The sequence below is a fragment of the Diadema antillarum genome, unplaced genomic scaffold (genome assembly GCF_040938485.1).
Source record: "Diadema antillarum isolate AM-2024a unplaced genomic scaffold, OU_Dant_1.0 seq00000136_RagTag, whole genome shotgun sequence".
NCBI lineage: Eukaryota > Metazoa > Echinodermata > Echinoidea > Diadematoida > Diadematidae > Diadema > Diadema antillarum.
Window position 1 is genome coordinate 1,430,336 of NW_027271213.1, and position 22,928 is coordinate 1,453,263.

At 37.1% G+C, this 22,928-nt stretch overlaps 1 protein-coding gene across 2 annotated transcripts in view; it reads right to left on the reverse strand.

Moving 5' to 3' along the window:
- Positions 1-3,046: 3,046 nt before the first annotated feature.
- LOC139727616 (phospholipid scramblase 1-like) overlaps positions 3,047-22,928 on the reverse strand; it is a 53,871-nt gene continuing 33,989 nt past the window's right edge. Inside the window, exons 7-8 of one of the 2 annotated variants that reach the window (XM_071638598.1) lie at positions 22,056-22,217; positions 3,047-3,174 (exon numbers count right to left, since the gene is read on the reverse strand). In XM_071638598.1, coding sequence (XP_071494699.1) covers positions 3,106-3,174; positions 22,056-22,217 — 231 coding nt within the window. In that variant the 3' untranslated portion in view covers positions 3,047-3,105. Of the gene's footprint in view, positions 3,175-16,998; positions 17,121-22,055; positions 22,218-22,928 lie in introns of those variants that run through there. The other variant, XM_071638599.1, reaches the window with a different exon arrangement.

Below are 22,928 nucleotides of genomic sequence, written 5' to 3' on the forward strand. Positions count from 1 at the left end.
CAGCAGCAACTCAACGGGAAGATACGATGTGTGTCACAGCCTTTCAATAGGCGATACAGCACTTTTGGTAATATAAATAGGCATTGCTGTTGATTCATGTGCACGCACATACATTGTATGTAGTTTCAACAAGTCATTGCTACTGGCAGTGCCAGGAAACAACTGACATCAATCAATGTCTGCACATTGCTGAGTAGAGTTGCTTGCTTTTTCATCATCTGTTTCCTTTCAAGCTCTGTATCAGAGCCTGTACACCTAATTCGCCATGTGGTAATCTGTGGGCACATAAACACGAGGGATGGTGCACTTGCAGTTTGTGTGGATGAAGAGTGTAAAGTTGATGCAATCTATGCGAGGTAATTAGTGGTAAATCAAAATTAAATTCACTTTCCTCTGAGTGATCTGATCTTCAAATTTTTCTGTATACCTTCCAAGGTTTACAAACCAGAGAATGGCTATGTTCTACAGTGAGGGTGAAGGGGTTAATGGTACAGACTACATACATATTTTTGACAACTCTAAAACAGGATATGTATGCTATGTGTTTGTTTCTTTTAAAAAAGGCCCAATAAATACATTGACGATATATGACATATGCAAACAATCATGATGGATATACACATGACCATATTGTAGAGTACATGGAATCTGTAATAGGAAGCCTAGAGTTGAGAATAATGTATTGCATGAATGATATTTGATCCCATCTATGCCATGAACGAACACTGTGTGATCGTCTGTGATAGCTTCATTCACGTACACATAAAATGTTGCTTCTAATGGTCTACTCTATACACTGACTACACTCGTATACCTCTTTCGTTTCGATCGCTGTCACACCCTCTGCCCACCATCTACCGACACTGCACGACTTGTGCAGTTCGCTTTTTTTCTTTTTTTACGTTCGGACGAAGCCCGCGTTACGCTGATCGTTCTTGTTGCCCGACTCCTCAAAGAATATGAAGTCCTGGAGCGCATGTGGTTTTGTATGTAGGATTTGTACAGGTAACCCCACCGAAAAATGAGGGAATTGAGGGGGGGGGGATGCAGAAATAGAGAAGGGATACAAAAGAGTAATACAGGAATATAAGAAGAGCATTTGGAAGAGACAAGAATAATCGGAAGTGAGAGAGTGAAAGGGGGGGGGGGGTAAGGCAACCAGGAGTGACATATAATGATAATGAAGGCCAGAGAAGAAAAAAGAGAAAGAAATCAAAATTGTTACTTATATTCATTTTCTACATTTATGAAGTAGTACATTATGTACATTTTCTACTCTATTCCCGTCCTCGCGCCAACGGAACGCCTTCCTCGGGAGCTCACATTTTGACGAAGCCCGCCTTTCGCTGGTCGTTCTCTTTGCCCGACTCCTCGAAGAAAATGAAGTCCTGCAGAGAGAAGCGCACGAGGACGAAAAAAAAAAACAGACGACAGCAATGCGACAGATAACACACAGACAACGAAACAAACACACACAAACAAGGAGGAAGATGGAACGGACAAATGAGGGAGAGATATCAAAGTTGAAGTGCGGAGGAAACATCAAAGAAGGTGACAATACATAGAACAAACACACAAGGACAAACGAGGACAAACACACAATTTGACATGAGAAAGGACAAACACGCAGAAGATAAGAGAATGAAAGAGAGAAAAAAAATGACATTTAATATCAAACTCTGTGAAAATGCTATAATATTGTGGTACACAATGCATTAAGTATTCAGAAATAGATGAATATACTGTACACTTTGATTTACTGCAGGAACCCATATGACTTTGCGGATGGGCTCACACAGATATTGTTATCATGTTGACATTTGAATTGATGGTTTTTTACAGATGACAAACTTTCAGCGCTGCCATGGGCATATGACAGAACTCTGAGCTGATCAATCAAAATGAGAGTCACGCAAATATTCATGGTACAAACTTCACGTAATTGGTGTGTAATATCTGTGTATGTTATGCAATACGAATGCTTGAATGTATGTGCATGGGATGCCAACATTAAGCATGGGATGTAGCACTACTGAAACAAGAATGAGTCCTCTCAAAACATTATGTAGGAGATACCCAAGCAAAATGCCACACTTGAGCTTAACCCCCCCCCCCCCCCACACAAAAAAAAAAAAAAAAAAAAGCATGAAATACATGTTTTCTACAACACACAGCTAGAGCATGAAAGACCTGACCAGTTTACAACATCTAGTATGTCACATACAAGTTCAAGCCCACTTTAACAAATGATCCGCTGACATTAATGAACAGAGTTTTAGTTCTGCATTCTTGCTATAACAAGGATCCTATCCACTGGTGAAGCCTGTGTTTAATTGGAATAGGCAGTGGGTGGACACTTTGCTATCACACAGTTAAACATGAGTGCATAAAGTTCCTTTTATCTGTATACTCTCCAATTACAGTCCAGTTTTAAATCTGTTTTTACTTTTACTCTCACCTGACTGATTTCAGTATGGTACAAAGAACCCACAAGTGTCTGAACAATATTCTTTACCATGTACAGTCTGCCGACAAAGGTCCTTCCATCAACATTCCCAAATTACCATGGCAACATTAACACCTATCAGGTTTGTCGTACGCAGGTATTTTTCATCTAACATACTGTAATTTAATACATCCTATTATTTTGTTCCCGCCAGCTCTGAGATACCTTCCTCATGTGAAGTAGACATATTGAAACTGTCTGCTTAAATCATGCATAATTCACAGCAGCATGCAGAGGATTATCATCTTAAATTTAAATATTTGAGGAAAACATCAAATCTGAAATATATGATATATTTGAATGCTTAAAACTGGTACCAATGAGATTACTTTCTTTCAAAGATCCTTGCTTAAAAGTTGTGCTGTTATTTAAATGATTCAATATCTTCAAAATATAAATTTTGCTATATGATACAGAGCATAATAAAAATTTTGTGGCTAATTTTATCAACGTTCTTTCACACAGCAACAAATTTCAGCAGTCTTGTTGTTATTAAAATGTAATGAAATGCATGGCTGCTTTTGATGAGTGACAACCACACCTGTTCACAGATGATGAGAATGGAGTAATATGATTGGCTGGATGTTTGATAGCCCCGCCTACACCTGGGTGAAGCCCGCCTTCCTCTGGTCCTTCTCATCACCAGACTTCTCAAAGAACATGAAATCCTGTGTGAGGTGGATAAGGCATGATTGATACATGGAATGGACATGGTGTAAGGTTCAAGACAAACACTGATTTGCACATTACAATATAGAAGCTTATCTGCATTGGACATTCATCTGAAATTGGTGTTAAACTTTTGATCTCAATACAGCCGAAAATTTCCGAGGGAAATATTGTGTATTGAGATCAAATGTTTAGCACCAATTTCAGACTAATTTGCACATTTTGATTCACTCTGATCCAAGGATGGGACTGATCATGGTCTTGGCTATATAAGGTTAGTCCAAGAACTTGAAGTTGCTCAGATTAACGTACATGTACATGTTTATTTATTTATCTGTTATTATTTTTTTTTGTCCTCTGTAATGGACTCAACGCAATGTTATCAGCTAGTTTCGATGGCTAACTTTGCACTAATGGGTAATAATCTCGTAGATATCTAGATGCGATGTTTTGATATTTGTTTGCTTGTTTTTGCAAGCCAGTTTGATGCTCAACTGACAAGTTGATAGCACAAACAGGGAAAGGACAAAATGATATTCATCTTCCAAATCTATGGATCACTTTTGATTATGACCATTCAGTTGAACAATTTGTCCTTAATCAGCAATGGGAAATTGACACTTTGCTTTGATTAATCTTTTCTGAGTAGTTTATGTCTTTTCAGCCATGTGAATACTGGTGCTAGTAACACTAAAAGTGAACAAGCTGGTTTGCGCCTAGCCATTGTGTTCTTTGTTGTTGTTGTTGTTGTTTTTCAAAATAAAGTTGTTGAAGTAATGAAAACTACCTTTCTTTAAAAGAAGAAAACACATATCTCCTTCAAGCTTATTGCCACGCTATATTTTGCTTTTATTTTCACCACAGAGAAATTCCTCATATAATGCATACATGTCCCTGTCATTATGGCAAATCATGAGCATGTACACTGTGTAGGTTTGTAAATCTGAGCAACTTTCTATATTCTCAGACTTCACACATTGGTAGAAACCAATATCTTTGTCATATGAATCATTATTTCATGAATGTGACACTTTTAAACACATATATGAAGTGTCAGAACACATGTAAACACAAACATGAACGAAAATTAAATGACACACACACACACACATCCATTGTACGTGTATGTATGCATATGATCATACTTGTAAAACCTCTGCTGGGGCACCTGTTTAACCCTTTGGGCACTAGAAGCCAGGGGTGCTACAAGTGTATGTACAATGTACATGTATACTAGTGTGAACACCAGCGCACTGATTGCAACATCTTGGAGACCATGGGTTAATCTTGACACAAAATAAAACAATGTTGTTGTTTTTTATGTGATGCTTTTGTTTTAAAACTAAACAAGGTCAAGATGCAATAATGGACGGGCTACTGGTGAACTACTGCTTTTCATGACACAACCATGCCATGCCTCTTTACTTATGAATCAACATAGTGACTATGTCACATGACTGTGTCATGTGATGAGATGTTATTGCTACCACGTATCTGGACGGTATTTCTCGACTTTTTAGGAAAACTTCCTACCGTCATAACAGTTCAAGGGTATTTGATAGTCTGGATAATTCAAAAGATTTGTTTGTTCATTTTGTTTTTACAAGAAAATATTTTGCTTGTCAAGAATAAACCTATTTGAATAATATGACCTTGTGACTGATCAAGTTGGTGCCTTATAAAAATCAGCTATACGTATCATGATTTTAATAGATTCAGGTTTTGGGATGTCTTGATGTTTTGCTTTCAAATGAAATAAATCTACCCAGTAAGGCAAATGATTATTACAAAAACTCACCTGTAATTGTGGCAGCAGGAAGTTCAGGTACAAATCACTTATATTATAGCATTGTCATTTTTTTTTTTTTTTGTGGAAAGTATCATGTGATAGGTCTGGATATATATTGTAGACATGCAATAAATCAGCAAGGAAGGTTTAAATTAATTAAAATTTAGTGCTAGCAGGAACTAAAATTTGAAATTAACATTGATGTATGTATTAAAGCAACTGATAATGATGACGATGATAACAGGAAAAAATAATGTATAATGAAATGCAACTTTCAAAGTTTGTGATGGTGTCTAATAGAGACCAACTAAACATTAAAAAAATGAAATGTACACTTCATGAAACAGGTGATAAAACATGCAGAACTGACTAAATTAAAGAACTGCAAAAAGAAGCATGTGTTCGCAATCCGCATACAAATGGCAGGAAAGAAAAGGTACCAACAAAAAACAAAATTATACAAGCAGCCACTGCAAATTATGTTACTTTGTATAACAATGCTGCGAAGCTAAACCAAATAAAATGTGGGTGCTACAAGCAAAACCTGATGCTGGAAACAAATTTAAAAAATGCACTTCCCGCACAGAACAGACAGAGAATATTTCACACTGTCTCACTAAACATTGTTGTGAGTGTACAACTAAACAGTGTTTGTTCAACTGTTGGTGATGCTTGAATGGTAGGTTGAGAGAGAGAAAAAGAAAATAACTCCAAGCAAATTAACATTCTATTAAGATGGCAATAAGACAAAAGTAAAAAAGAAACATGAACAAGAGATTATTATAAACCAACAGTTCCACAGCTTCTATTGCAAGACATATTATTCAGTCTCGATCTGGGATGGCATAGACACCATACAAAACCTAGTCTTCCCTACTTTGGCAAAAGAAAGCAAGTGAAAAGAAAAAGGTGTAAAGTCTCATACATTGTAGGTAATATAAATAATAATAATCATAAAAATATGATATTACAGCATCTTGACTTAAATATTTTTTAGTGAGATGAGGGTTCCTACTCAAAATTTCTCATCCAAGCAGAGACACATCAATTCCAATCTACACGGTTTATATCTCAACTTTTTTGGTGATATGTCGATTGCTTTCTTTTGCCACAGCAAAGCAGTACTGCAAGCACGCCTTCCCATAGCAGTCATGATGTTAACGTAGCGTTTGAAAAGAAAATGTCAGGTAACAAGGAGTCAGACATGACGTCCATAGAACTGAAGAAACGTATTATTAAGCTGATACAGAAAGGTGTGTTATTTGCCACTGTGCAGCTATGATTGAGCTAGAAACAACATCTCCAGCTCCTATATCATACAATATGTCAGTCCGATTCTTCACCACACCATGGGACGATCAGCAACATAAGACGCATCACCTCATGTCAGAATTTGAAGAGAATGAAGAACTCATGAACTGTATTCAAAATGTCGTTGAGAAATTATACAAAGTCATGCACTCAACAACAACAAAAAATAATCATGTATTCATGCTTTTTAAAGTTGAGGAAATGAGAGTTACAAAGGATCAAAAATGAAAAAGAGAAAACTAAATCAAACTTCATTCTTTAAGTTTTGGTTGGCATCACAGTTTTTTTGTTGTTGTGTGTGTGTGTTTATGTTTTGTTTTTTGTTTTTGCTTCAAGTACATACTGATCACTTGTTATTTCATGGTCTTCAAATGTCACTGCCCCATTGTCACACCAAATCATTTAGGAGGAAAAAACAACATGAAGTTAAATGCCTTGACCACTTTCCCCAACGTCTAGTCTAGAATGTTCCTTCCAATGCGCTCTAGTCATTGAATGATCATTAGTATATAAAAATTGTGGGTAACTGATGACACTGGATTCCTTCATGGGCAATCAAGAACAGTCTCTACTATGAATAACTAATTTAAAAGCAAAAGTAAAGTTCTCCCAGTCTTAATGTATCTAAACTGTAATAGTTGTAAAAATCATATTCCACTGTTAATCTGCTATCACAGCCACAACTATATCCATAATAATAGAGCAATTAAGTTGAAATAAGTTTGACAAGACTTTTAAAGTTATGTTCAGACAGCGATCCTTAACCTCAAGATTTTGACAGCTACAGATGTATCTTTGAGGATAAGCTCAGATTTAAGCAATGTGTAGACACACTTGTTGGTAGCTAAACTTAAGAAGTTAACTCCAAGATATGTGTAGCTATCCATGAGATACACGTGTATCTCAGGGTTAGTGCTCCATCAACGAGCCGCAGGGGGTTTCCACTTGTAGTTAAGCATCGTGTGGACAGAACTTGTTGACAGGAACTTGTAGATAAGTGTTTACAGGGGCAGTGAGCCTATCCTCGAGGATAGCTACCTTTCGAGGATAAGCTTCGTTGTGTGAACGCGCATCGTAGTTAGGGGGCCAGAGCTTATCCTTGAAGATAGCTATCCTCGAGGTTAAGGATAACCATCTGAACGTAACTAAAATACGTAACATGCAAAGATTGATGAATGTTAAGGAGTTAAAGTTCCCAGCTTGCCGACAAGGGGAGTTTCAAAGCAACATGCTACGATTGCTGTACTGAAGATATTAAGTAAATGGATACAATCAAACACATGCATCCAAGCATCGCAGTATATCAGTATCATGTAATATCCAGAGCGATGAGGAGAGAGGGTCATTAATCGTGATGGATCAGTTATCTGTCAAAGCCACTGAACATGTCGCATTAAGAGATTGCCATTTAAGATGGGGAGCCTACAATTGTGTATGCATGGATGGTGTTGTTCCTCAACCATTCATTGAGAACTTCATCAAAATTGGCCTCACTAATTCTATCCATTTCTTTCTATGCCATTCTCTTACGCACACACGCACAGACACACACGCACAGACACACACACACACACACACACACACACTCTCTCTCTCTCTCCCTCCTTTTCTGTTTTTTTCCTGTCCTTGCATTCTTTTTCAACATAACTACATTTACATAACAACCTGTATTGATATAGAGCCTTTTCAAAATATGATATTAAAGATATCATATTCAGATTGTATTAATGCATCGTCACCACTTTTAAAAAGCTGATAATTCATCTATGTACAGCAATATCATACTGAGCAGGCAGTGGAGTAAATGTCACAGTGAAAATGTCAAGCGCAACACAAAAATGAGAGTGGATAAACCTCTCAGATGAATTTGACAAGGACGACTTCAGCAACAACTCTCACCGAAAACGTTCTTGTTTTTCCCTTTTCCAGTACCCCTCCATCACATCAGGCCAGACTTACAGATGCAATTAATGCCCACAAGTGATAGCACACCAGTAACAAACTACAATGTACATGGCAAATTCTCTTCAATAACCATTAGAAAAATCCGCAAGGGGTACTGAAAAGGTAGTATGCTACATTATCTTTTCACTTTGGATTGCTACAATTTGGCTTGCACTTTGTTCTACCTCAATATGGCAGCTGCTACATGGCCAACTCTATCATACTGCCAGTCTTACTTTCAAACAAACACCATCTCATATTAAAACAAATCACTTCATTGGGGCACCTTCCTCAGTTTAAATGAATTTTATAAGGCACTGAATATCAGTGTAATGCTTTCAGGAGTGAGAAAAGAAATGTTTCCTTTAATCCGTCTTCAGTTCTCGACATGTCAAATATATTGCCTGGAATGCTATGTACTGGAGGATTTTAGAGGATGCTTCATGTTAAAATTTATCTAATATAATGAAAGCCTTCAGGATGAAATCTGAATTGGAGATTACAACAATGTCTGAAAGATCTCAAATGTGTTTGAATAGATTTATCTATAATCTTGCAATGACAAAAGCTCTTTCATGGTCTGTCTATTTCTCTTTGCAGTAATACAAAAGTACATTGCATGCATGAAATACAGTTGTAGGCCTACAATGAATCGGTGCACGTTGTTCAAATCAAATACCTGAATGAATAATAAAGACAAACTTTGGCAATTACTCTTGAGTTTTGACTGTCACACATGAAGTGATTACTGTTTACCTTTATTTTGATTGTAAATTACATGAGTCAGATTTTTATACAATGTACAATGTTCAATACCAGAATATATATTTTACTAATATATACCACTACAACTACAAAACCATTGTGGTATGGCACCACATATTCCACACATATTGACTTTTATATTTTCATACCATGGATAATATACAATTGTATCGTCTTGTTCATTGGTTCACATGATAAACAATCATATAGTGACTGGACTGATATGATGTTCACCTTACAATAATGCCGCTTGATTTTACAGAATGCAGCGCATCAGTAGAATTCATAAGATGCTACTCGTAACACCTGCCATATAAAATACTTCGATATCTTGAATTATATTGGTGAGTTGTATCATACCAACGGCACTCATTTCAACGCACCACAGATCATAGAGGCAAAAATGTGCAATCACACAAAAGCTGCATTTTTTTTTTACTCATCATGCTAATGACCATCAAACTGTCTAAAACCACTGAATGTGTATTTCTCTAATGGCAATCATTATTATGATGCGTTCTTAAAGTGACATGTCTCGATTTAAACAGCCTCAAAGTGCCCTGCTACACCCTTTATGAATTGTCAGGGAGAGGTTTGCTACACTACACTGTATCAAACGGTTGATCAAGTGTTTACGCACGCAGAGTCAGTGTTGATGCTTCTGTCTTATCACAATGCAAAAAGGCTACAGTGCACTGCTGCTATAACAAACATGGCTATAGTGAAACTCTTGTGACATTGAAGTAAAATTTCACGTCCTTAAATAATTATCTAAGAATATGTTTATGTACTTTATTGTTTGGTTATATCTAATGAAATTTCAATATACTGCAAGAAAACTATCGGTCCGGAGGACTTTGAAACAGGACGCTCCTGTACAACGAAGGCTATAAAATATGTCATGTTACACTAACCTTCCAGTTTGGAGTATTATCAGAATAACATAGAGTCTTATCCATTCGTCAGGTTTCAAACCTTGTCCATATTCTATCTACAGTGTATCTGTCGGTGATATTTCGAAAACAATCACCACAACCTGCCAGTTTCTAACTATGAGGACATTTTCTGAAAACATATATATGTTAAATTGAGAATATTTCATGAGAGAACAGTAAAATGTTTTCTGTCTTAAAAGACTTCCTAGTCTAGGAATTGTGTGTGCTCAGTGCAGTGAAAAAATAAAGTTGTGAACGTCCTGTCGCTTTTTATCCCTCCTGAGATAATTGCAGTTAGACTATTCATCTCATTTGGCGTTTCACCCGCTTGTGGTTTCTATCACTTTAGAACAGTGCACTTTGCAAAACTATTTATCTGCTGAGTATAAATCTAAACGGCAGAAATGTGTGAAAGTATCAAAAATAATGAAATAGAAATGTACACGTAGTATCAAATTTACCAGTCGGAAGAAAAGTGTGAAGTATTCAAAAGGCTGTGTGAAAGATTGGTTACTCTGTAGGCTAAATGTACTATAATGATCGTAACATTTAGGGGCTACGACACTACATGTACACATTTGTTAACGTCATATATGCGGGGTTTGTGCACAGCAAAATAATGCAAGCTATAGAGCAAAACATTAAAAAAATTGAAATGGAATGGCCTGTTTTTTTCAATGGACACTGTGAGATGCAAAACATACATCCCGCTAGTGCTATTATTAACTGCAATCTACTAATGCCCACATCAGAACTACTGGGTATAGCTTAAAGGACAAGTTCACCTTCATAAACATAAGGATTGAGAAAATGCAACAATATTAGTAGAACACATCAGTGAAAGTTTGAGGAAAATTGGACAATCGATGCAAAAGTTATGAATTTTTAAAATTTTTGTGTTGGAACCGCTGGATGAGGAGACTACGACAGCTTGTGAGTCATATGCGTACAACAGTATAAAGAAAATGTAAAAGGAAATTCAACATATTTTCACTTTTTTCGCATAATAAAAGAGCACTTGACTTGCCTCTTTCTAAAGGCAGGGGGAATAATATTACCCATAACATGTGTCGGTAAGGAGTCAGGGGAATGTGTACTTTTTTCAAAAGATGGAATTTTGTGAAATTCTCTTTATATTTTCCTTATATTGTTGTACGCGTGTGACATCTAAGTTATTCATACATAGCAGTAGTCTTCTCATCCAGCGGGTACTGCACAAAAACTTCAAAAATTCATAACTTTTGAACGGATTGTCTGATTTTCCTCAAACTTTCAATGATGTGTTCTACTAATATTGCTACATTCTCTCAATCCTTATGTTTATGAAGGTGAACTTGTCCTTTAATATGGTATGTAACAGTTCATATCAAGAACTGAGTGATATAATTCAAATGCAAAAAGCAACAGGTACATATCCTCCACCCTCAGATATTGTTCTTTTGGGAAAGCACAGAATGCCATATCTTCAAGGAAAAACAAAATATAGACGGTAGAAGAAAGTAGCTTTACTTTATACTCGGAGTAAAATCTACCATACTAGAATTCCATGAGATACTGCCTTGGCCTTTTCATTCATACTTTGTCACCCTTAGCATGACTGAGTGCTGCTTTTGTAGATTGCATGCTCAGATGGCTGATATCGAATGAAGTCAGCAGAAAATTTTGCTGGTCATTTGACTTTGAAAACTGATTCTAAGCTGCTTTCTATACATATCTAATATGCTGTGTATATAAAATGCTATTTTCAGTTTTGGGGAAAGATGGCTAATAAAATATCTGGCAGTTTTGGAGACTCTGATAAAAAACAAACATACAGCACTGTAACAATTTTGTCGGACAGTCCAAATTAGTGCTTCTACAATATTTTTTAAATATATTTCTCTGTACGTGTTTCTCTTTTCTTTCTTACATATAATTTCTTAAACTAAAACTAGATCAAAATTAAAACCAAGCTTTGTTTAAAAAAAAACACAAAATATGTGTTTTACTATCAGTTTCTGATATGACACATGATTCTTGAGGTAATAACAATGTGAAAAGCCTAAATTCCCTTATGTCCCATTTTATAAGCACACCCAAAACACACATTAATTTGCTGCATTACAGCAAATCTCTCCTCAACTGGATGAATGGTATAGTCCTGAGGGCCCAGATACTACACACTCTGAAGTCTACTCTGGAATAGTCTTGAGGCATCAGGGTCCCATTTCATATTAAAAGATGTTAGGATAGCAACTCTTGCTGGAATGGCAACTTCCAATAGCAACAGCCAATCAGGAAGCTGGATCATTGTCGTTACCACAAGAATTGCCATCCCAGCAAGAGTTGCTATCATATCAACTTTGTATTATGAAATGAGGCCTAGGACAACCAAATAAACCCATATAAAAAAGCTGTTGAATTCTTTATATGAACAATCAAGTATTTCTCCTTCAGTAATTCTTTTTTTTTTACATGATGCAGTTTGTACCTCTTTTTCAGACATCTATTCCCCGAATTTATGGTTTTAAATACACATCATAAATACATTGATCACGACAATGTGGTGTTATATATTTAACCATGGTTGCAGCTCCATGATTTAACTATAAACAATATGACTGAATGAGCCAGCGCTTGAAACTGAAGTGTTCCAAAAGTGCAGTGCATACCAAATGGCGTTTCCTTCCCTAAAGACTTGAGCACTATTAGTTTTGCTCGCTCTGGGCAAAAAAGTGAACAACATAAAACATTTGACACATTTGTGATGGTGGTGGTGGTGGTGGGGGGGGGGGGGGGGGTAGTGGATAGCAACAGACATGGGGGGGATACTACATTGTAAATTATACAGAATGCTCGGTCAACATCCAGTTGTGACACATAGTTTGGTGTGAAACAAACTGAATACCATGTATACAAAACCAAAAACAAAACAAAACAAAAATATGGTGCTTTCTGAACATGAACCAACATCAATCTCATTTTTCTAATGAGTGAGGACAAAACAGAACAACAACATCAATGGCAAACTGAGCCAGTGCTAGCATTCCCAGTATACTTATCATTATACTTCAGCACAGATGTTATTTGCGTGTTTTTCTTAAATGTGTTGGTGTGCGCATACAACGCTAAACATGGGTGGTGGCTTAATGACATTGAGTTTGATTAGTTTCATATGAGTAACCAGTTTTTTCAGTTTTTAGAAAATACTGAAATTCAGGCAAAGTGAATTTCTTTATGACACAGATTCTATATCAAACACCTGTATGCAGCTTTTGGGTACATAATTCAAAAATATCTTTTTTTAAATATTTTGTTTTCATTTTTTGGGGGTAATAATTTATTTGCGAGTGTTCGAAGTGAATGAGCGATGAAGGCAAAGATGACTGAAAAAGATGTGGAAGAGACAGGTGGAGGAGGAGCCTGGGAAGATTCCTAGAAGAGTGAGGTAAATCCTGTCAAATCTGTTAATGGGGACAAACAAAGATCAAAAGAAGATGATGGTGATCTTTTTTAAAATTCGTTTTATTTTCTTCAATTGTTTGTTCTTATTCATTCAATTATTTATCTATTTATTCATTCAATTATTTATCTATTTATCTATTTATTTATTTATTTATTTATTTATTTATCTATTTATTTATGTATTTATGTATTTATGTATTCATGTATTTATTTATTTATTTATTTATTTATTTATTTATGCATGTATTTATGTATTCATGTATTTATTCATTTATTATTTTTCTTGGTACCAATTTAATATCACGTTTGAAATGACAGGAAAATATTCAACATAAGATCTACAAAAGTGCAAAGAATGTCTCTGCTAGACAAGCAAAGCAAAAGTGGATTCAACTTTTGTCAAATGTGATATTTTTGAGATGCTGTTGGTGCAAAATCTGTTCACTATAGTTCGGATCTCGAGCAATTACATGCAATTTTCTGTTTGAATCTAAGCTTTTTGTCATCTATAATAGGTGAGTGACTGCTTCCTATTCTGAAACACACTGTTCAGTATCAAAGCCCACAGTATGGCAGCTCAGACTTGGGTGTTCCCATGACAACATGATCACCAACATCCTTCATCCTAGTTGGCATGTGATATTGCTGGATGCAGTATGAAAAGCTACAATGTATCTCGGGTGATGATCACTTTTCATACGAGGAATGATGCTTTTCAATGATGCTTTCATATCACTCTCTATAGGCGTGTCTTCATCAGCCCGAAGTTCAAACTAGCGGGACATTTTGCGGTCTTAGAAAATAGCCCGATACAGCGAATGTGCGTCTTCATCAGCTCGAACAGCCTGCTTCGGGAAATTAGTCCGAAAATTGACGCATGCGCACTTTGCAATATTACTCTGCCTGGCTCGCGGTTCGAAAGTGGATTTCCCCGCTCAAAATCTCCTATATCACCGTATGTACGATTCTACAACCAGGGAGGTGAGCAGGACAGCAAATTCTCTCCAAAGGGATATTAATAACGCTACTCTTTCTTCTGTCCAGTGAGGCATCTTAATGAAATTAACGGATTGCAATGTTTAAACAAATCCAAAATGCACACAATCTGCAAGAATCTTCAGCTAAGGTAGAGTGGACCAGAAGAAGAAGTTTACAAAAAAACAGCTAGCATGCACGGCACTGAGTTTTAATAGGGAGGTGAGAGAAATCACCTCCCTGGTTTTAAAGATGACAACAACAGTAGGCCTATAGTACACACATGTGATCCTTGAATACACCGTGCATGTAATGTACTATACACAATCGCTAGCTGCTTGTACATGCGCTTTCCATTGCCAGCTGGCTAACCAGAAGCGTGGAGGGATCGAGAAAATTTCGGGCTGATGGAGACGCACCCAAGATAGCGCGCTATTTCACGAATTAGCGCTCTAGTTGACGAACTAGACCAAGATTTTGGGGGAAATTTTCCCGATCAAATAGCGCGCTATCTGCGTCTTCACTACACAGATAGCGCGCTATTTTGACATCGGACTAGTTTGGTAACCGCAAGATAGCGCGCTATTTTGAAACTTCGGGCTGATGAAGACACGCCTCTTCGTACGATAGCAACCACACCCACAGGTTTAGAGAATAAATAAAATGTCCCTTGATAGTCTTGTCCTTCCAGATACGTTTAGGTATCAACCTGATCTGTAAAACCAATCAGGCAGTCTTTCTCCTACGGCGCTTTTAAATAGATACATTGCGTTGGCTTTGTTTGCTTGTACTGCCAGATGGAATTACTCTCAGCAAGTTGGCAAAGGGTAGCAGCTGACACACCACAACTGCAAATTATCTCATCGATTTTGAAGTCAAAATACAACCTTTCTCGGTTACCCACCTTTCCCTACAAGCAGGTTGCATTTTTTTAATAAAAGGCTACTACCAGGGCTTTTTGTGGTTTCTTATGGCAGTTTCACACCAACACCACCATCACAAACTGACAGCAGACACTGCCAAGATAGAATTACAGAACATCATTTATGGTATGGGAAGAGAAACAAATTGAGCCATTTCAAGACTTTGGACAAGCCAAGATATATCATACAAGGGGAAAACACCGTCATAAGATTTCAAGCACTCTGAATACAAAACAGCACATCTTTCTATACCTTTAGTAAAAGCAGATACGACATACATTGAAGACCGTACAACTATCACAAAATGACAAGTTAGCATGATGCGAGTAGTTGATTTAATGAAAAGTAATAGTTTGCAATGACTTGATATTCTTCTGTTTGCCAAATGTTATATATTACAATTTCATAAAAACGATGCAGAAAGACAATTGATTTTCTCTTCTCTTTGGCAACCCCTACTTTCCTTGACTTGCTTTACAGTCAGGGGCCAGTAATATTTTTTTGGCATATACATATTTTGTAAGAGATCTAGTATTCAAACATGATTTTGTTTGTTTGTTTGTTTTGTTTTTTAATGAAAGACCCCAATTTGTTCTATAGTTCAACACATTTGCAAAATTACATACACACAGAAAAATTGCCTGGAAACAAGGCTAAGTGTTGGTAAAAAGAGTTAAAACACTGCTCTACGGACAGTAATGTCATACATCAGAAATGACGGCTACATGTACAGCTCAACACAGCACACAATCATGAGATATTGTCACTGGCCTAATATCATCCTTAATCATCCTCTCTTTCAGGAAAGGACAAATATATCAAATAAGTATCCAAAGAAAAAGAAGATGGTATATAATGCGGTCACTACTTGCATGATATAATATAATAATAAGAGTCTCTATTATGCATCATTTACCTGACAGAATTCTACTATAAACATCACATTTAAAAAGAAAGAAGCTCACTTTATATTAAAGTATGCATAAATATACAATTTTGTGTTCTTGAGATAAAACCTTGAGGTCAATACTAGCACAAATTTTTCATTAAAAATCATTTTCGCGCAAAGACATACTGACTTTGCTTTGAACAAGCTTTGTACTTTCATGTATTTCACATTTGACCTGACAGCCTCTCTATGATCTAGTATCTATCAAATGCTAATGTGCAGTTCAGCCTGGAGGGTCAAATTGCTACAGTGTACACACTTATGTCAGTACTCATACAACTGAAACGTACATTACTGTACAATACAGACAATATCCACTCATCCACAACTGTTCATTGAGATCAGTTCATTTATGCTTACATACACCACTGCGCATGGACATGAGACACAGAAAAAGCTCGCACATTGAATCTGACTGATAAATGGAGATGGTAAAGCCAGTTTCACTGTGTATTCTAATCTTTCTATTGTACTTGTATGGCAGAAAGTCAAATCAGAAACATCAACTGCATTTTTTTACAGGCTAAATGCAGAGTACTTGTTCTTACACACGTTTCAAAGTTGCGTGCGAACATTTTGTGATTTGAGTATAGGATGCATAAATTTGCATGTACATTTGATAAGGGAAACCAGCCTTTTGTATGACATAAGTTCAAGACTTTTTTCTGCCACATGGGGGCGGGGGTTATGACATGAGTATCTAAATGTGGTGATAAGAGGTGGGTGGGGGTGTTGTGCAGTGCATGAAAGTGGGCGTGTCAGAATGGTAGGGGTGCATGGGGGAGGGGGGGGGGAATGCGGGAGAATCATCAGATGTTGTATAGGAGAGGGGCAGAGCGTGTCCGCTCTAGAGGAATCCCACTCTTCCTTGATCATTTTTTTTGCCGGACTCCTCGAAGAACATAAAATCCTGTGCGCGGTGGAAGAGAAAAAGAGTGAGAGAATCGATCCAAGCAGGGGGAGGAAGAGGGAGAAAATGAAAGGAATGTCAAAAATGAATTTGCAAACATCTGTGAAATAATGTTAATATGGTACGGACAACGGTCACATCATTAGCAACAACAAAACGAGAAATTCTTCCAAGATGTGTGTGCATGTCATCTTTCCCTGCGACAGCTAAAGCCGACAATTAACTGAAATTTGGAGTGACAAAGTTTTAAGCCGTTTCCAGCAATGCAAACCTCGATAGCTTGAGCCACGACAACAATCATTGTCAAACAAATCACAATGGACAGCATTTGACAATATTCTCATAGTTTCTAAATGATTTATCAGTAATATTTCATAATGCCGTGACTTCAATGTCTATGATGATCTGCACATAATAGTAAAATTTATGCCCATACAAACGGTAAAAGAAATAAACTGCTAGTTGGTACCGCTAGTCGGTTCTGTGATATTCAGCAGAGTGTACTCAAATTCTGTTCTAAATGTAGCAACAAAAAAAAATGCTGAAAAATCCTCAAAAATCCTGAAAAATCCTGAAAAATGTTGACAGCTCAGGCCCCTTTTGACTCCAAATTCTGTTCTGTCATGCAGACACTGAGATGCTTTTGGCAGTCGTTTTTAATATTGAGAAGTGGTACACCTCCTTTCTGGGTGATTAGTAGAGCTTTTAACATTGCAGGGAAAGAGATGACATGCATTATGCATGGAAACATAATGTGCAAACATTCAACATGGAGTACACAAGTACGTACATTGTATTTGGACTGCCACGAAAGACATTTACTCGTACAGCACAAATGCCATAAGCAATGCATGAGTTACAAATGAAAATCAAATGGAAAAAATGGTTGATGATTAGCATACACAATTCATATTTCTCTTCTTTGATCCCATCTTCTTTTGCTCCCTCTCTCTCTCTCTATCTTTCTCTCTAATCTTGATAGAGGATTAAAGGTACATGGTAGATATATTATCATTAATCTCTATCTTCTTTTTTGCTCTAGCTCTGATACAAGATAGTACGACAAATGCTGACGGCAAAAATTTATTTCCTGTTTGTGCTGCCAAGGGAAAATGGTGCCAATGTAAACTGAAACTGTGCTGGTGGAAGAAAGAGTGTCAGTCTGTAATCAACAAATAAAGGAGAAATCAGCAAACATACATGTATGTCAATCCGTTTCCATAGGAATGACACATATTAGTAATATGGTATCAAACACATTTAATTTCCAGTGTAAACCAGTTCTGTGTGCAGAGTAGATTTACATGGTGCTACAAAGTATATGTACACAATGGCTGTCCCTCCAATTACTGTAAAACAGTGTCAAGCACACACGTATAAAGATCATTACAATACACACTTCTGAATGATGCTACATTCGCCATGTGTTTCTCCAGTCTAACATGTCACAGACTGGGTGTTAGAAGACAAATTTGCGAGAGATTAGATCTGTGATCGTCGATCGACAACCAGAGATCGACTGTGGGAGAAAAAGTAACATCTCTTTTCAGGAAAAAAAAAAAAAAAAAAAAAATGAATGATTCCAACTCCAACCTTGGCTCATCATACACAGCATATGTGTGTCCAGGAAAGCAATACTTTAATACAGTGTAGGTACTTATTTAACTTAGCAAATATTAATGATGATTTGCAAAATTCATGAAAATATGTGAGTTTGTGCATGTACAACATCTTGGAGCATCTAAGGCTGCCATTTTTTCAGAGTATCTGAAGAGTTTGTGATGTTTGAAAAAAAGTACTATATAAAGAAATAAAATAAAAAAACAAATAAATGAACACAATAAATAAAATAAATCCTTGGAATGACTAGACAAGTGACATGGAATATACAGATGTACAGTGTATGTCTAAGGCGAGACATACTGTATACAACTGTTGATTTTATGGCAGATTAATCTAAAAGCCCTATATGCATAGTCAACCTTGTTAACCTGACCGACTCCCTACATGGGAACATACAATGTACACTGTATAACACACACACACACACATACACACACATACACACACACATACACACACATACACACACACACACACACACACACACACACACACACACACACACACACACACACACACACACACACACACAAATGCAAATACTGCTTTGGGGGTTTCCTTTCAATCCATCTGAGCAAGTAAGCAAGTAATCAACCTACCAACAAAACATGACCCATATCCTTTTATAGAGGAGAGAAGTCTCGACAGATGTTATCATTAAGTGTGCCTCAAACTTAGTCCAAACAGCCATGTGATTATGATTTCGCTTGCCAGACATGCCTCACCAGTTGCTAACATGAAATGTCACACACTTCCCTTTTTCTCAAAAGGTTTCTAACTTTTTTTTCTTTTCTATCACTCCAAGTTAATAAACGACATGTAATAAATGCAGGCTAAGCTTTGATCTCACATATCTTTACTAAAGTGGAAGAAGTCAATAGTCTCAGAGAAACACAATGATTATATGTTCTGGCCTTGAGGGGGATACAACATTTATTGCCTGAACTCGAATTTTATTGCCTGAGTTAAAGACAAGGGCAATAATACTCTAGTGAGGGCAATTAAAGTTATACCCCCCCCCCCCCAGCAGCCAGTCCATATTATTATCATTAACGAAATCAGACATCTAGAGCAAACCTGAAAATACTGTATTGACAATTAATGTAATTGCATCTTAAAATCCATTTCGAAGAAGGAAAAACATATTGACTAGTCATTATATGTGGCAACTTTTTAGTACTTGATACACAGCTGCCCATCTCTTGCTATTAAAGTGTGCAAACGCTTGCCAAGTGTGCGAATGCTTACCAAGTGCGCGAACTCTTTTGCTTCTAGTGCATGATATCATGTTCAGAATGCATTTATTGAACTTATTGCACGATGTTTTAAGATGTCTGATATGGCTAATAGTACAAATTATCATATATATGGTAATTTTGTGTATAACAGGAATTAAAAAGCAAAGTGGGGAAGAAGTCACTGTACTGTGACTTGAGCTTTTTTCGGGCATTATACACAGAAATGCGGAATGTAAAATATAAACTTGAGTTCAAACTTCTTGCCACATCCTGGAACTGGATCTAACCTACAGGAAATTCCTGGATATTCCATCCTACCTGTACTTCCATTTCATTTTATTTCCCCCTTGGGGCTATTGCACGGCACAAAATTTTGGTCAAATTTTCAAATTGAAGCATCAATTTCATGAGAAGTGGCTAGGAATTCATCTACTCATTCATGATCTTATTTTCTTTTTCCCAAATCTGGGGCCATTCAAAGAACATCGGTGTACTTTTCATCCAAGCTAAATTCAGCCACACAGCTGTATTCACCATGACTGAAATCTGTTATTGTTTTTTTTATCCTTTCTTTCCTGTTTAGATGGAAAACAGTGACTGTATAAATCCTGACGTTTATATCAGACATACATGTATGTAAGTCGAGGCTCAGCACAATTGTGAGACTGTTGTAAAAGGAGGTATGGGGTATCAAAGTTAGAGCTACATGTATCTCGTATGGCAATTCCACAACAAAATACTGTAAAAGCTGTTACTGCGTACAGATATTTTTGCAAATGAGGAAGTCATAGGCATTTTCGAGAGATGTTGTGTTTTACGATTTGACACCAAGGCCATAAATTTTAAGTGCGCTAATGAATGCCTGTCCGTTTATTCTGCTAGTGCATTATGCGGTGATAAATTTGCAGCCCAAAAATGATCGTCAAATTCACGACGATTCAATCCTTGCCAAAAACAATAGCCCTTACAGTATCCAAGGGGATGGCTAGTAACTGATCAGTGGGAATCAGTGGGAATGCTGGGGGATGACTGTTCCAATCCTTAAATGAATCCCACAAGAATTGAAACAATCATCCTCCAGCATTCCCACTGATTCCCACTGATCAGTTACTAGCCATCCCCTTTCACCACTTGTTGGTTGTCTGGTTTCACAGTAACGGACTGTTGATTTGTTGGGAGTGTATGCAGACACCTCAAATAAAACGACAAAATATCTCAAGTAGTGGTCAACCATGCTGGAAGAAGCCAAAGAAGAGATGTGCATGAGACTTTGCTTGCTGGACACAAGAAGCATCGGGGGTCTAAAGCATACTTAGAAAAAGCTTTGCTTACAGATCACATCTAACCACACATCAAAAAGGAAAGTAACTCAATATTACAAAATGCCCCTATAAGTAGGGAGAGATCTCTACTGTTCATCTCCCAGCAATGTGCACATCTGTTCTGAGGTGCTCCTTGAAAACTTGGGGTAAGCTAAAAATAAAAACAGTATGCATGCTCCACACAAGCAGCGGACCTGCAAAGAAAACAGCTGGCAAGACATCTTGAATGTTCTAAATAAAGAAAAGAAGCGGTCACACACTCCACACGCAGTGCTCTGCAAGGTAAGGACGAATTGGCAAGATGTAACATACTGTAAAGGAAGACAAACTAACATTAAATCAAATGTAAAAAAAAAAAATTATATGTGATTAATGGTAGATCAGTTGATAATCCTAACAAGGGACAATGGATAATTCTATTGAATAGCCCCGAAATGAAAAAAAAAAAAATCTGAAAGTACAGCTTGACATTAGCAGTGGCCTAGGGCCACTACAATTTGATGTTGGGCCACCAAATTTCCAAAAAGTTTATCTATTGGTGGCCCCATCAAGCAACTAAGATTCAAAGTGGACTGTTACGTTTTCTTTCATGTCGGGCCACAGAAATGTCAAATTTAAAGATAGTCTTTTGATCATAACTCAAATGTCGTGTACCATAAACTAGCCATAACTATGACATCAAACAATGCACAAACCAACATTTCAATACACAACACAACAGCAGAAAGGAAAGCAGAAACAATGGGACTTACGATGAGGAATGTGGCGGCCAGGGTTACGGCCTTCATTCGCACGTCCAGGTCCATCGGGAAAGTGACGCCAAAGTTGTCGGCGTCGGTGAACGCCTCCTTGACGAATCCTGACCACTGCTTGGAGATCTTACCCACTTTGGAGCCTCCGTCAGCCGACATTACCTGATGGGACAAAAACACCAACCCAAAATTTGTTGTAACAGATTTCATTTGTGTCTGTGCTGGACAATGAAAATCCACTCATAAGACTTATATTGTAAAACCCTAAATCTTTGTGTGCATGAAACTTTCAAGAATTTTGAGAGGAGCCAAGATTCATGACAGTAAATTGTCCACAGTATGCATTTAATGCTAGTCGTCAATTCGCAATGGTTACATGCCTATAAAGAGTCGTCAATTCCAATTTGCGAAAAGTTTCAAGCCGCTAATATTTCTGGTTTTACAGTAATACCTACTCTACTCACATTGATAATGTGGATATGAGAAACCATTTGTGAAACTTGATAAATAGACCCACTTGTAAAATGCACTGAACAAGAACACACATATATGCGTCTATGGTTGAAACCGAGGACCTGTTTTACCCATAAGAATTTTACCACATCACCGAGGACCTATGTGTAAGTAGGACTCTTGTCAACCGAGGACTCATTCATATATTACCATCCAACCGAGGACTTACTACAATAACGCTAATCGAGGACCTACAAACATGTACTTCTACATGCAAAAGTATGCAAAAGCAGACCGTTTGGAATGGTCTGCGTACCGAGGACGTCCTCGGTTCTCTGTGGGTCCTCGGTTTAAATGTAAAGTTCGTATGTGTGTCCTTGTTTTACACCATGGGTAAGTGCTAGTGGGCAGACAGACGGT